Below are 15,132 nucleotides of genomic sequence, written 5' to 3'. Positions count from 1 at the left end.
ATCAATGAAACCTATATTTATCGCGATTAAAAACAAACGAAATAAAAATAGCCGACTGTATTTTCTATTACGCAAATGAAATTCTTGATTATGTTTGAGGAAGGTAGTCGAATACAGACCGAATCTTAGGCGGTCTAAGTGGAGACACGAGACGAATCTTTATTCAAATGGAATTATATTGGTCCATAAAAAAATTGGTATCTTATCTAATCAAGGAAATGGCAGTTCAAAGTATATGTATAAAATTGAAACAATTGAATCAATACTCTCATGATAAGAACAGCATTTTTTCAGATTCTTGAAATGAAATTCTACCTGTTCGTTTAACTTTTTGTCAATGAAATAAAAATATGTATCGTGACGGTATATAATTTTTCAGTAATATATAAAGAAGGTGCTAGAACTCTTTTGCAAATGAGACGAATAGATTCGACGGTCCGCCACGTTATCAGGAGAAATGTGGGATTCGTAAATTATCGCGGCCAGACAGTGAACTACGGACTAAGGCAGTAGCTTCTATCAACGAGATGCACCCGCGTTGTTTCAACTTAATGAGAGCGACTAGTGAAACAGAAATTGCAACATCTCAGTACAATAAATCTATTGTCTTCTTTTGTTAAAGTTTTACTGAGACATGAGCACCTTCAGATATGAACTTTGATAACATCTGTCTCTAAAATTAAAGTTAGTAAGTAAAATAGAAGCTTTGAATATTGAATTAGGATGTAATTATCTCCATTCTAATAATGTGTTTAATATTTAACTTTCAGTCTAATTTTGAAAGGGAACCGAGTTAGCATGAGTGAGTATGATATGGCAGTGGAACCTCGAGTGTAGTTAACTATGACTGTACGAGGAAAAAGTTGATGTGGAGGCGAGATTGCTCAGAGAAAGGAGTGGTGCTTGTATATTACACTTTGATCTAAGCAGGCCGGTGCGTAATTTGATTAATTTTATTGTTTACCAAGACTTCTCGAACGTCTTCGAACCTTCGTGATTAACTTAACATGAAGACTGATGAATAATGATTCACAGAAAGCATTGGTTTCCCAAAGAAAACATACTTTATTTAACTTTAGAATCGTTTTTCACGAGCGTGAGGTACTTTCTAAAAGAGATTGCAACTTGAGTCATTTTAAAGCAGCTTGATTAAAGTCAAAGTTAACTAAGGAGAAAGTAACTTGAATTAATTAAAGGCAACTTAATAGCAGACAATTTGAGTCAGCTATCGATTTTTTGCAATTTTTGAGCTATCTACTTCTATTATAGTGACTTATTCGTATGCCGTCTCAAGGTGACGTTTTATTGCACAGCTTATCAACATTTTTCTTCACCCTTCGGGGCTAATTAATGATCATTTGACGAGAGTCTACCGAGCAGACAATACTATATAACATTAGACATCTCGCGGAATGATAAAAGGATCATGACCGAAGACTTTTTTAGTTAACAGATAACGCTACTGTGTTTTAATTGTTTGCACTATGTGCAAATTGCTTAAAAAAATGATTATCAATTTTTGAGATCGGTCAGGGTCCATCCACGCGAGTACAAACACTTGCGATTACACACTTAAACACGCCTTTTCTTTTTCTACATCACTTAGTTATGATCAACATTTGCATATGACATCTGCAGACGCAATAAATCATTAATGATCTAAAATTCGCGATGCACTTGCAAAGATTCAATGTCATTTCTTATCCTTTGTACTTCAGCAATCTCGTGTGATCTAGGCCGTAGATTTATTTTAAAAATAGTTTGTTTCGGCCAGGGAAACTCCCGTGTCAAATGTCACCGTGATATTCAGTCTTTCTGAGAACTGATAATGAAAATTTGGACTGAATGCTTTGAACTCCTTCGAATCTTCCCCGATTGTTACGAGATCGAACCTGCTGGACCTTGTGTCAAGAGATCTGTTCTAATCTCTTATCTCAATTTAATATATTTTAGTATGTTCTAGGATTTTAAAAATATGCATATATCATAAAATTGCAAGTAAACAATTTATGACAAAACACAGTGTTTGCGAGAGGGAAATATCAAAAATTCGATGAGAAAAGTCATCAGGTTCCGGCTAGAACTGGTTACTCAAAGTCATCTGTATTTTGTCGTTGCCGTGATTTTTCCAGCGTTTCTTTTTGTTTCGTTCAATTGTTGATACCGTCGATGCCCTGCCACGGAGTTGCCAATGCGTTTTCCATAAATATTCAACACACACACGTTGGGGAAGTCACGCGTGGCTTGACGTATCTGGAGGCTTGGCTCTCCACTCTTATCACTCTTAATTGCATAATAGAGTAGGCACGACCGTGTCCATGTATATATCAGCGATTTCATAATCAAAAGTGCTCGCAATTTTGCTAACAATATTCTTCGTGATTCCTCCGTATTTTTTTATTTCATTTATCTTCAACTGCTCCAAAGAGCAAGTAGATTATGCTCTTAGAACGTTGATGACTTTAATCATTTTGCTTGAAGATCTGCCAGCAGCAACAGATGGAGATCAGATAGAATAGTTATCGTAAGGTATTTTATAGTTTCTCAAGTTGTAATATACTGGAGCTTTTATAATAGAGTTTGAGTAGATATTTCTTTGTTGGTACGAGAACGTTGTTAAAGATTGGAGCAAGTCTTTATGAGGCAAGATTCCCGATGAATTTCGCAATTTCTTTATTGAGTCGAAAGTTGCTTCATATGTTTGTGATCGGAGAACCCCCGCGACGCGTTAACAAAGAATACAATTATCTGTGCTCTTTAACCCTGGCATCTCATTATAAGGAGCTCTATCAACAATTTCGCGTATCCCAGTGGCCTCTTGAGTAATATGGATCTCGCAAAACAATTACTTCATTTTGTTAAAAAGAAGTACGATAAAAAGACTGTTCATTTACATAAATATTCCACTAACGAATCAGTATTTTAATAAAAAATATTTATAGAAAGATAATGCTTCTCAAGATCAGCAATAATAAATGTTCCCTCATAAGTTAAAAAAAAGAAAACTCTAAAAAATTACTTGACAAAAAAATGAACGCTCTCTCCGAGCTCGAAGCGCTCAATTCAAATTCTCCCGCCGAGTTTCCCCGACTGATGCGGCGCGCCATCTTTCGAGCATGGAAGGAAGTTCGATCTCGAAAACACTGTGCGTTGACCGATCGAAACACAGCCGATGGCGTGTATCTCGTTTGATTCTACGTAGTCTACGGCACGGTATCAGCTGTTCGGGTGACAGTTTGCCAGCCCGTAGTAGCAGAGTGTCGAGGTTTATTGTTTGGGAAAGCAATATGGCTATCTGGTGATTAGTGAGAGCGCGATAGGTGGACAAAGGAGCAACGCAGTTCTCATGTTAATTGGAGACGCGCGTTGTGCGTTCCGTTCTAGTTTATTTAAACGAGGATCAGCCTGAAAAAGGATCGGGCGTAAAAATGTTGGAGCTCGAGGTGGTGCCCGAGAGATCCCTCGGCTGCGAGCAGTGGGAATTTATTTTAGGCAAGTGACGAAACGCGCTCCGTAATGTATCGCGGCTACGCCGTATTACGCGTTATTTTCTGAACGTTCGAACATAGACGATTTATACGAGAAACGTCTGTCGATCCTCTAACGTTCGATAACCAGCGTCTAGTACGTCTTAATCGACGTAGCTGTCATGCGAGCGTTCGCCTATTTCGTTCTATTTGTAAACAGCTAGTTTGACAAACGCGCGTAAACAAAGAAAATGGTGCTTGTTATGAATATTTTGTTGCCTATTATGTAATTGTTGACAAGCATCACTTCCTGGTCCATGTAATCTAGAGAGGCTGATCAATCATCTGGGTTGACAACTTGTTAGAAATAGATGCTTGGATCGTGTGATGTTTTATAGGTTGATGTTAATGTAATGGAAATGAGGGAAACGCATAGGAGACTAATTATAATGCGCATATGGTATAAAAGAGTACGTCATTGGGGCAGGTGAATTGACAGAAGGCATGGGGCATGGGAAAGGTTGACTTTTTAACGTGGTTCTTGTTCTAGGTATGCATTTTTCCCAGTCTGTGTCAATAATACAATCCCAAGTGGGCATTATAAGAGGAGTACAAGTACTTTATAGTGATAGTGTGAGTATTCATTGATAAAAGTTTATCTAGAAGTTTTTTTCTGTATGAATATTAGTATATTAATGTTTTTTTGCAGAATCCTTTAGATGTAGATTTAGTAATTAATTTACCTCACGATGGAGTTCGGCTAATATTTGACCCAGTGGTGCAAAGGCTCAAAATAATTGAAATTTATAATATGAAATTAGTTAAACTTAAATACTGTGGCTTGCCATTCAATTCACCGGAGGTTTTGCCATCCATTGAACAGATTGAGCATTCGTTTGGAGCTACACATCCTGGTGTTTATGATAGTGACAAGCAGGTATGCTATTTAATTAATAATTTATCAAAGTAGGATGTATAGGTTGTACAAAATCTTGTTTTGTTTTCAGGTGTTTGTCTTAAACTTCAGAGGATTGTCGTTTTATTTCCCAATCGATTCAAAGTTCCAGCCTGGGTATGCACATGGGCTAGGATCATTACAATTTCCTAATGGGACTTCCCCTCTTGTAGCAAAAACAGCTATCTATGTTGGTAATATGGCTGCAGGCAGCGGTAGCGACGAGCATAATTTAAAGACACCTCCACCACCTCTGCCGCTCGTAATTATTTTTTGTTGGTGTTATAATTTGGGATATGTACAGCTATAGGCGAGATTGATGCTATATGTTCATTTTTTGATAGGTCTGCTACCATAACAATCTGTATTTAGAGAAGGCAGATGTCATGCGGGATAAAGCGCGCACCCGAGGCCTCAGACTACACCTTTTCACGGAAGGTAGCTCTGTGACGAGGGTGTTGCTGGAGCCGAAGAAACGCTGTCTAACCAAAGAGGTTACATTTTATACTTTAGTTTTAGTGTAATTTGCATTTCTAACGTAACTTAAACCTCTTTACGTTTCGTTAGTTAGTCTCAAAGTGAGTAGCGTAACGTTAAAGGTTTTCTGCATACGTACATTCGAAATTACCGCTGAAGTTTTCCTATTTGTATGCTACAAAAATGTTATACAATTTTAGGTGTTATTTGGCGACACTTGTGAAGATGTGCTGAGCGCCTTGGGTGCACCGTCTCGAGTGTTTTTCAAAGCTGAGGACAAAATGCGCATTCACAGTCCTCACGCTCACAAACGTGATAAAATAAGGCGGTCAGATTTCTTCTACAATTATTTTACTTTAGGATTGGTAAGTGTCTCCGCAACAATTGATGCTTCGCGCATCAAAACTAAAATTACACGTCTAAAATTGGTGTTACTGTGCGTAGGACGTCCTGTTCGATGCCAAAACCCAATGTGTTAAGAAGTTTGTGTTGCACACAAATTATCCAGGGCATTATAATTTTAATATGTATCATCGCTGCGAGTTCTCTTTGACTTTGCCGCCAGAAAATAATAATTCCACTGAATCGGGAAAGCTGATAGATGTTTCCCCGTCTCCAGTTACGGTACGGTACACCATTAATTCTCATCATGATTAAGAATTGATAATCTTTTTCTGTTGCTTCATTCGAGATAAGAATTGCTATTAGCTCTTTTTTTATTCTGAGATTGAGATCATTTCACTGACTTTCTATTCTTTAGATCACTGCCTATACAAAGTGGGATAGAATAAGCGAGCAATTGAAAGCGAGCGCACGACCTGTGGTATTGAATCGTGCGTCTTCGACGAACACGACGAATCCATTTGGATGCACCTTTTGCTATGGCATTCGTGACGCTATTGTGGAGGTCATGGCAAATCAACACATTGCAAGTGTGACCTTGTACAGAGCAGCGTGACCTTGATCATTTATACAATGATGGTGCATTATTATTAGAGAGCTCTCTGGAGAGCTGAATGAAGGAATGGCATTGGAAAGATAAGAAAAATAAAAAAAAAGAGTAGGCAAGTTTTTATGTCGGCAATTGCATAATAACATCTATTTGGAGCAGCATGGAGGATGTGTAAGATATCGATGAAGTTTTTTAACGCTATCGTTAACATTAAAACACGATAATGTTAAGTAACGTGCGACTGTTGAGATGGCAATGTGATTTAAGGCTCAGAAACCAAGCGATATCATTTTGAATATCACGTATCGTTGCTTATAACGTTTTACATTTCTTTTCCTTGGAATGTCTATCAAGGAAATCAAAGAAACACAAAAAAAAGAAAAAAAAATTTGAAAAGGCAAAAAGATCAACTAAGGGGTACAAGTGTCTGCAATATTCGATAATATCATATTTAATATACTATTTTTATCTTTTTGGTTATAAGTTTTAAATATAGATAAAAAAGGTCTTGTGTGAGCAATCAGTACAATGATATCTGAGCTCGATAAAAAAAGAAAAAAAGGGAAGTAGTTCCATGAATAATAAGAATTTTGATAGTCGATGATAAACCTACAGTGATTAATAACTGTAACAATTAATGACTATAAAATATAATAATGTGCTTAGTGCAAGTAAAATTTTGTAACGTGTGTTTCCAATACGGGGCGAAAGAAACAAGAATGAACGATAGGGGACAAAATAGTGTTTGGGTATAAAAAGACCACGAAGCATAGTATGTGTACAGATGGTTGTTACCCATTCAACTTGTGCAGAATTAAGCGTAAATAATGTGAATTGTAGTAGACTAATTATACGTTGCATTCATTTCTTGACAACATAGCAATGAATTTCTCCTTGGAAAGAAAAAGTTACTGAAATGATGCAAGACGAAACAAAGAGTACATTTGTGCGAGAGTACCTATTTAAGCGGATGGCCTGTTTTTTTACACTCCTATCTATGAGCAAAACTCTGACCATTGTGATATACCAGATTTTAAGGCCCAATAATTCTACCGAGTCCTTGTTTGCATTAACACACAAAAAAAACTACGATATTTAGTTAATAATTTCTTATATTTCTCTGTCTCTCTCTCTCTGTCTCTGTGCAGTTAGGTAATATTGCGGTATAAATATATTCGCAGAGCCCGATTAGTGGTTAACGTTTTAGTGTTTAACGTAACACCGAATTCCTCTGTAAATCTGCCGCAAGAGCTGCTCACGGAAAGTTCTTTCTTTTTATTCCGAATTTTGATTCACTTCGATGTTGAATTGCACAATCTCGTATACCCGACTTCCGAATTGTTCTCATTAATTGCATAGGGTATTTAAAAAGAAAAAAAAAAGAAGTGCATATGTTTTATGTATCGTATAAACTTCGATAGTTGATAATCTACAAGTGATTATAAGATCTGTAACGAATAATAATCGTAAAAATATAATAACGAAGACCATTCAATGGAACGACAAGTACGAGCGAATAATTACTTTGATTAACACTTTTAACCGCACAGGACTCGCGACAGCTTTTCTACCCATTTCATTCACCTATTCGACAAAATTCAACATTCAACATTTCTCGAAAAAAGTTCGATAAATTCTTGTAAAACGTTTTCCACTCTGTCCATTTTGTTAGGGCACAGAGTCTGCTTTATCCTAATGCCAGAATTCGAATCAAGTGATCTCATTGCGCCAAAACAAGGGAATATATACACGGTGATCGAGAAAAGTGTTAATCGATGCATAATCTTGTCTCGATGGAACATATTTCCTGTTTTGTCGACGCTATCGTCAAACTGTTTCGCGTGGAAATTATTCTTGAGTAAATATATAGAGGGTAGAACTTTTTGAACGAGCTCCACTGCAACACTTTGCATCGAAGCAACAAAAAATTAGGAAAAAGAAAAGATAAAATGACTAATTCAGTGAAGTGTTCAGGAATTATATTCTCTATATAATTATCTCCAATAATTCTCCTCGAGGAACCTCTCTATTTAGTTTATACGAAAAACGAAAAAAAAAATCATTTTGTATCGAATGGATTATAAAATCGTGTAAAACAATTTTCTATAAATCATTTTCCTTTCGCAGCACTGTCTCTGATCCTCGTGCATTTCATTACGAAAATAGCAGTATTCATTAGGAGCATGTAATAGTTTTGCTTATTCACTCAGCTTATTTTCTCTTCCGTGGGCTTTTAAGACTATCCGATCCGTGAGTCATGTAACATTTTTGCCTCGATTCCGAGCTTCGCGAAAATTTGTATCTATTCATCTTGATTTCGTTTAATCTTCCTCCTTGCGACGTGTCGTTGCTTTTGTATTTTTGTGCTTCCTTTTCTGAATCGTCTACAGCACCAATGTTCCTTATTTTTCCTATAAAATAATGAAAAATTAATTTATAAAATTCAAATCATAATAAATGAAGAACCACTGCTTAGAATAATAACTTTAAATTTGGAGGAGAAATGCGCGCAGTTCTGCAATTCGCGCCAGACCTTTCGATCTAAGTTCTTTCAAACTTTTTTTTACCAATAGAAAATTGTTTATTAAAAAATTTTCTTGCTAAAAATACTGTTAATTTTTCTTTATAATCTTGTTTTGTTAGTTATAAAAAATAGTTACTTGAAGTTATTATTAATTTGCTATTTAAAACGTTCATTTGACATCAGTTGTTCACGCAACTAGATAGATGGCGTATGCATCAATTGGCGCGCAATCGGTTGCCACCAACGTTTTACAATAAAAAAAGATATCAATTTATAGATATAATTGCCAAACAGCTACAAATATTAAAATTGAATATTTGTTCTTGCTTCTTCGTGAATGGTTAATAAAAATATTTACAGATAAACTTGTATAATTACGAAAGAGTGAAGCACAGTCAAATCGAATTTGAATACGTGCTATTAAATTAGCAAGCATTCTTGCGCATGCGCACACTTCCTGTTCAAAGTATGCAGGATAAAATTGTAACGGCGTCTTGTGGCCACTTTTTTTCATTTTTTTGTTGAAAACTCGACGCCAAGGCCTTGTCAGTGTGCAAACTTTTGTTACCCCACGATTGACGGTGCGTATATGCATATATTTATGGTAATTAATAAATTTTTTAAGTAAAAATGACAAGTTATTGTATGGTGGCTATTCAACCTTTATGAACATACAGTATAGGACTATGATTTTGTTAGAATTTTGGAATAATTTTACAAGATTAGCTTCAAATTGATGTTTAACATTGATAGAAGAATGTAGTTTATTAGAAAATATAGTAAGAGATGGTTAGAATAGCCAACTTACTATTACTTAACAAAAGGACTACATTAGCAATAAATTTGGTCTATCTGATGGGTTTTCTCCTGAAATTTGGTGTGTTTAGGGTATTTGACATAGGTTGAGAGAAGTGGGGATATGTAAACAAACGAATTGGGCATACCTATAATTCGGGTCAGTCTTGTTTTGTTCGTCTTCTCGATCGGTTGACTTTCGTACTTGAGGGGCTCTGGAAGAGTCAATTACTTATTTTTAACGATTTCCTTACATTCGGTGAGCGCTTAACTCAACGAAATATTATACACATATACGACAACTATAAATATAGCAAGTTTTCTGTGCTTTTTAGTTTCTTGCTCCTTCAAAGGAAACTCAAAACTTTTATATGAAGATGGAATTCACGTCTTTAATAGCAACAGGTAATTATTTTCTTTTATTGTTCCAGTATACAAAATGCTTTCGGTTATCAAATTCTTTACTAACATATTATTGTAATTTGTTTCAGGTGCAAGCAGAGATGCTTACCTGTACATCCAATTTCAGGAGAGCACTGTGCCTTTCTATCCAGCTTCTCTGCAATCGAATATATCCCGCGTTTGTGATGCAATATTACGTCTCCATCGCCATAATATTTTAATCTGCAATGTGAGTGCAACATTGAAGACAACATATAAAGTAAGTGCTCAAAATAAGACTAGTTTGAAAAATATCGATTACTTGTACTGCTGGCCAGCGTTCAGCAAATTCTTCTCCATGTTCTCCAACCACGTTTGTTGATGGCCGATAACAGAACCAGGTCGGCAAATTCTTATCCAAGCAATAGCTTCTCTGGCCGACATTTTGTAATGCTTTATCAAATACGCTGCAATTAGCGAACCCGTTCTTCCTAGGCCAGCCTTTAAGGGAACAAAAAGATGAAATTAATATAGTGTATATATCGTAGAATTTTTGATTCTGAAATTACTTTGCAGTGAACAGCTATGGGCCCAGTAGTGTTTTCACTGAGTTGCAAAAATTGATTTAAGATTCTTTTTGGGGGAACAGTGCCGTCTGGCATGAACATATCGTAGTGCGTGATTCCAGCCTCAGTGAATCTATACATAGAATATTAGTATAATATTGTAGCCCTCTAAAGACTTTATAAGTCAATTTTCATAAAATTTTCGTACCTTGCCGAGTCATACGTTTTTTTGTTCAGTCTGACCACAGCTATAACTCGGTTTTTTAAAAAGTAATCGATGTAACACTCGGGTGGGTGGTAGAGGGTGCCTGGTTCTGTGCTTGGGCCAAGAAAAGCTAGAAACTTTTGTGGTACCATCCAGTTTAAATCGCCGTTTCGCATGTCCTCGTATTTCTCGTACTCGAACAGATCAAAGTCGTCAAAATGGAAGAAACCAAACGATGCTGCTTTATGTAGCGCGTTCAGACAATCTATTTTTAGCAGAACAATGGAATATTTTAATTTCCAGGATGGTATGCTAAATAATTAATATCTTGCCTAATATATCGATATTGTAGATGGAGGTTCCCATAGAGGCATCTTGAAAAGGTTTCAGAGGCACATTGCCTCCTGTGAAAAGAATATTGTAAGCTTCTCTTGGGCTTTTATTCAAGTATAAAACTGCGTAAGCTGCTACCAAATAGGCAGAGTTCGCTCTTTTGTGCTCTTTTTGCGACGTGTAATGTACAATTTGCCTATGTTTGTTAACTGGATTGCTCAGTTTCTTATTTACTTTACAGCAATACCTGTTACCATAGGTTTTTCATTGCTTTTTTGAATGGATATTTAAACTAAGTAATCTAAACTTTAAAAAGGGCCAAAAAATAATAAAAAAATATTCCATTTAAACAAACTATTGTTAGCCATACTTGTACAGACAGGCAATATTCAGGGGACCAAAGTCGCTATAAAAATGGTAGTAAACCAGTTCGTCATCGATGGTAAAGAAATGAATGTTAGTGGTATTTCTTGCATCTTTTCGATCATTATTCAGGGTCGCGAAATAAAATTTATTTTTTATGTATTCGCATACGTAGGTGATGTCTGGGTGCTTATACACGGTAGTAATTGCTGCAAATGAAAATAGGGTTTATACAGGCACTTGTAAAATTAATTCAAAATGCACCTTGCACGTCGCAATTTCTGTCGTCGAAAATATTTCGATTGTTCCTTCGACATCCCGTGGTTTTTGGTTCGTACATCGTGAAATGGTAACGAACCGTTTTCAAACAATTATTTCCCATAAAATTCTTGACTGACAAAGGTCATTTACCATCCTTTGGTGTTAGTAAAGGAATATCCAGTTGTATATCCAGTGGAATCTGTTGCTGAAAGTTTCTTGCGTCTGGTTTCTAGTACTTAAATGTAGCCCGATCATATCTTACATAAAAGAATTAGAAATTCTGTTTAATTTAGTGAAAAGATAGTTCTTAGTTTTAGGAGCTTACTTAAATAGTTTTGTTAATGTCACAGAAGATGTTTGTTTCTAGTATTGTAGTTAACCAAATACATGATTTTCTGAAACTCAAGCATTACAGTAGAGTAACAATTGAAAACATAATAAACGTGATACAAGGAGGATATATAACTCAATTATTTAGAAAGCTAGAAACTTTACATACTCCAGATAATTTTCATTTTATAATAGCTGTCCCTTACTGTGATTTAGTATGCCAAAATTACCAACTTCATATTTGTTACATCGGTACACGGCGTTTGTCACACCTCCACGTTTTTCAATTTTTTATTAATGGAAACCAATTAAGTGAACTCACCTTAATTGCAAAACGTTTGATTCGAATTCAATTTCCGACGGTATATTTTTAATTTAAAAGCTAACAACGTATTATGAACTGTTTCAGAGTTTCAGTATCATAAGAAAGGAAAATATATCCCGTAACAAATTGTCAACCAAAGATTGAACTAAGAGTTATAAAATGCACGAGACAAGTGCAGTGTCAAGTCATCAAACGGTGAGTCACATTTCCTATTTCAATTGACTTATTAATTAAATTGTGATTTTGTATTTTTATGCGATGATTGCATCGAGAGAATATTCTTTTTATTATGATTACAAATTAATATGATAAAAATGACAATGATCGAGAGATCGAAAAAATTGCCAATATTTGAGCTACTGTAACTCCGTCAAAAAAAATCGCAGGAAGATCAGCCTGGTCTCATTCTAAGGGGCAAAGCCTCTACTATGACTTCCCTGAGTTGAACTTGTCCGGAAAAATTTCTTGACTTCGCGACCCGCCGAGAAAGAGAGGGTGGTTTTTCGCCGAAAGTTTCCCAACTTCACTCGCCTGTCAGGAACTTGATAAATTTTTTTCGCGACTTTTTTAGAGGTTGGATTAAAGTCTGAACCCTCCCCTATCGAACGAGATCTTGGCGGGCACTCTGCGATTTTTTTTCGCCGAGATATGGCGCTCAGAATGAAAAGTGAGCCTCCAGCCTCGAAATCGCACAGTGTTCTAGGGCCTGAAAAAGTAGTCAATCTTTGAGCTGCTGTAGCTCCGTCAAAAAAAATCGCAGGGTAGTGAGCCTGGTCTCATTCTAAAGGGCAAAGCCTCTACTATGACTTCCCTGAGTTGAACTTGTCCGGAAAAATTTCTTGACTTCGCGACCCGCCGAGAAAGAGAGGGTGGTTTTTCGCCGAAAGTTTCCCAACTTCACTCGCCTGTCAGGAACTTGATCAATTTTTTTCGCGACTTTTTCTCCGGGAGGATTGAAGTCTGAAGCCTTCCCTTTTGAACGAGACCTCGGCGAGCTCTCCGCGATTTTTTTTAGCCGAGATATCGGACTCTAAATGAAAAGTGAGCCCCGAGACTCAGAATCAGCCACTGCCCCAGAATCCGAAAAAGTAGTCAATCTGTGAGCTTCTGTAAGTCCGTCAAAAAAAATCGCAGGGAGGTCAGCCTGGTCGCATTGTAAAGGGTAAAGCCTCTACTTTGACGTCCTTAAGTTGGACTTGTTGAAAAAAAATTCTTGACTCTAGGACCCGCCTAGTGAGGGAGGGTGTTTTTTACTCGAATGTTTTCCCACTTCAGTCCACTGTCAAGAACTGGATTATTTTTTTCTGCAATTTTTCCTAGGTTGAGATTAAAGCTAGAACTCTTGCCTTTCGAATGAGACCTTAAGAAATGATGTACGATTTTATTTGACGAAGTTACAGTGGTTTTAAGATTGACAAGTCTTGGAACCAAAATTGGTGATCCTTTGATTTTGATCCTCAGTTTATACTGCTAAAAAATATTATGATACTTAACGAAAATGTGATGAAAATACTATTTACTGTAATTTTCACGACGCATTTCGCCCTCGGCACCATCTGAATTTTTTTCGATTGGCACGCACCGATAGCGGTATCCGTCTCTACCATTTGCTCGATCACAGGGCCACTCGTCCCCTCTAAATCGAGACATCGCACTCGGACGTACCACGTTCACCAGATTGCATAAACCTGGTACAATTTGCGAGTGCACCGGGAAGTAGTTTAAAATGCGACGCGAGGCCCAACCGAGTGGATATCGTGCGTCTGTGTCCTATCCGTATTTACGATTCAAGAGAAATCTTTCTATAGGAGACGGCTACGTCCGTCCGTCTGTGCATCCAATCCTGCGGCCGTCAATCCGTTATAATTTCTCCGTTAATAGAATCCAAGATTTCGTAGCGGGCCGTGCGACGCATTTAAAACTGTCTCGTTCCCCTCTCAGTTTTCTCTGCTCCTCTCTGCTTGCCCCCTTTTCTCGAATCATTCTCTTCCCATATTCCAGAGGACTCATACAGAGTGATCAGTTTAACTGGAAACCCTCTGAGTATTGGCAACATTTATTATAAATGCTGTCAGCACCGTATGTGCTGCCAACACTCATTAGAGTGTTATAATTTATATCTTGCTCTCGTCGCCTCTACTTTGGCGTCCCAAAGATTTTTATTGACACGCACGAAGGTTCGTGCCTCCCACCAAAATGTTGAGTGGGACCAGGGGAAGGGAATCCCCAAAGACAGCACCATATAGGTCCGATGAGTCGTGCGTCGTTAAAAATTTCCAGAAGGTGTCCCCGCGAAAGATCGCGGCCAACATCCTCCTGCGGTCGTCGTGTGCGGCATCAAGATCCGCTCATTGTTCCTCTCTAATGCATATTGACTATTAACAGCGAATCCGTTTTCCTTATAAGCAAGGATATAACTACGTCACGTCCTTATTCGCTAGACAGTCTCATCGGTCGTCGTTCATCTTCGAATCGCCTTCCATATTCGGTGGTCCCACCCACGCACAATGCCAGTCGCGTTCTTAAAGCTATAATATCGCGCCTGCGAGGCTGTCGATCGATCGAAACCGATGTGGCAGAGTCGGAATTCTTCGGAATCAGTATATAGAAGCGTCCACAGACTGGCTCAGACAGAATTCTCGTAATCAGCGACTTCTACCACAAGCTCGTTAGTAGAAACCAAGTCAGGAGTCTCTAGAAATTCACCTCAGACCTAGTGCCATGGAATTGCCCCCGCGAAATCCTGACTCCAGCACGCAGGACAGTTCCTGAGCAGTCCAGAGATTGGAAGCTGGGATAATCGAAGGATAATTGAGAGGGTGCAGAGCGAGTGGACAGAAGAATGGAATAACTGGCACATAGATGGACGCGTGTACAGCGGTACGAAAATACCGGGCGGTAGAAGAGAGCCAGAGGGACGTGTATGGGGACACGAGGTGTACGTGTTCTGCGAGTGAGAGGCGACCGAGGGATAGATGCTCGTCGGCTCTCCGCTTCCGCGTGGACGGGACAATCGCCTTTGACGAGCGTCGTTCGCGTGCACGCGCTCTCTACTCCCGCAGATTTCTTCGGTTCCACTTGTACGGGCCCCGTCCGTGCGTTTCGATTAGATGGGTGTGTAGGTACGAGCGCGTGCACGCGTCGAGGAAAGCTCACCAGCCACGCCACGGAACTCTCCTCCTCGGCTTCTCTCCTCTT

At 38.0% G+C, this 15,132-nt stretch overlaps 2 protein-coding genes across 6 annotated transcripts; one reads left to right on the top strand and one right to left on the bottom strand.

Moving 5' to 3' along the window:
* The first annotated feature begins 298 nt into the window (after window positions 1–298).
* On the top strand, window positions 299–5,972 carry LOC143177764 (PHAF1 protein CG7083). Of its 5 annotated transcripts, none has more exons than XM_076375916.1 (9): window positions 299–684; window positions 771–934; window positions 4,018–4,100; window positions 4,177–4,404; window positions 4,475–4,684; window positions 4,767–4,916; window positions 5,100–5,264; window positions 5,344–5,523; window positions 5,660–5,972. In XM_076375916.1, exons 3-9 carry the CDS (start codon window positions 4,020–4,022, stop codon window positions 5,855–5,857), a joined length of 1,212 nt encoding a protein of 403 aa, XP_076232031.1. In that variant the 5' UTR covers window positions 299–684; window positions 771–934; window positions 4,018–4,019; the 3' UTR covers window positions 5,858–5,972. The 5 variants fall into 5 exon arrangements, with proteins under 5 accessions (XP_076232031.1, XP_076232029.1, XP_076232028.1 ...); XM_076375914.1 differs by having other exon boundaries at window positions 299–688; XM_076375913.1 differs by lacking the exons at window positions 299–684; window positions 771–934 and adding an exon at window positions 3,240–3,492.
* Window positions 5,973–8,062: 2,090 nt separating this feature from the next.
* On the bottom strand, window positions 8,063–11,358 carry LOC143178547 (dual specificity protein phosphatase CDC14A). The gene is given in 9 exon segments (XM_076377271.1): window positions 8,063–8,262; window positions 9,320–9,385; window positions 9,682–9,794; window positions 9,874–10,052; window positions 10,121–10,250; window positions 10,326–10,587; window positions 10,655–10,947; window positions 11,026–11,227; window positions 11,283–11,358. Coding segments are annotated over 9 exon segments (1,521 nt in total).
* Window positions 11,359–15,132: the final 3,774 nt, after the last annotated feature.

Source organism: Calliopsis andreniformis, chromosome 4, assembly GCF_051401765.1.
Source record: "Calliopsis andreniformis isolate RMS-2024a chromosome 4, iyCalAndr_principal, whole genome shotgun sequence".
NCBI lineage: Eukaryota > Metazoa > Arthropoda > Insecta > Hymenoptera > Andrenidae > Calliopsis > Calliopsis andreniformis.
The sequence above is the reverse complement of the archived record's forward strand: the minus strand, read 5'-3'. Positions and strand labels throughout refer to the sequence as shown.

What these genes read in the sequence shown, in the direction of transcription:
- LOC143177764 (XM_076375913.1), top strand. Translation starts at nt 3,429, where the DNA reads ATGTTGGAGCTCGAGGTGGTGCCCGAGAGATCCCTCGGCTGCGAGCAG. An exon ending in AACGCTGTCTAACCAAAGAG is followed by an intron (nt 4,917 to 5,099) that starts GTTACATTTTAT and finishes ATACAATTTTAG; the next exon opens with GTGTTATTTGGCGACACTTG. An exon ending in ATTATTTTACTTTAGGATTG is followed by an intron (nt 5,265 to 5,343) that starts GTAAGTGTCTCC and finishes TACTGTGCGTAG; the next exon opens with GACGTCCTGTTCGATGCCAA.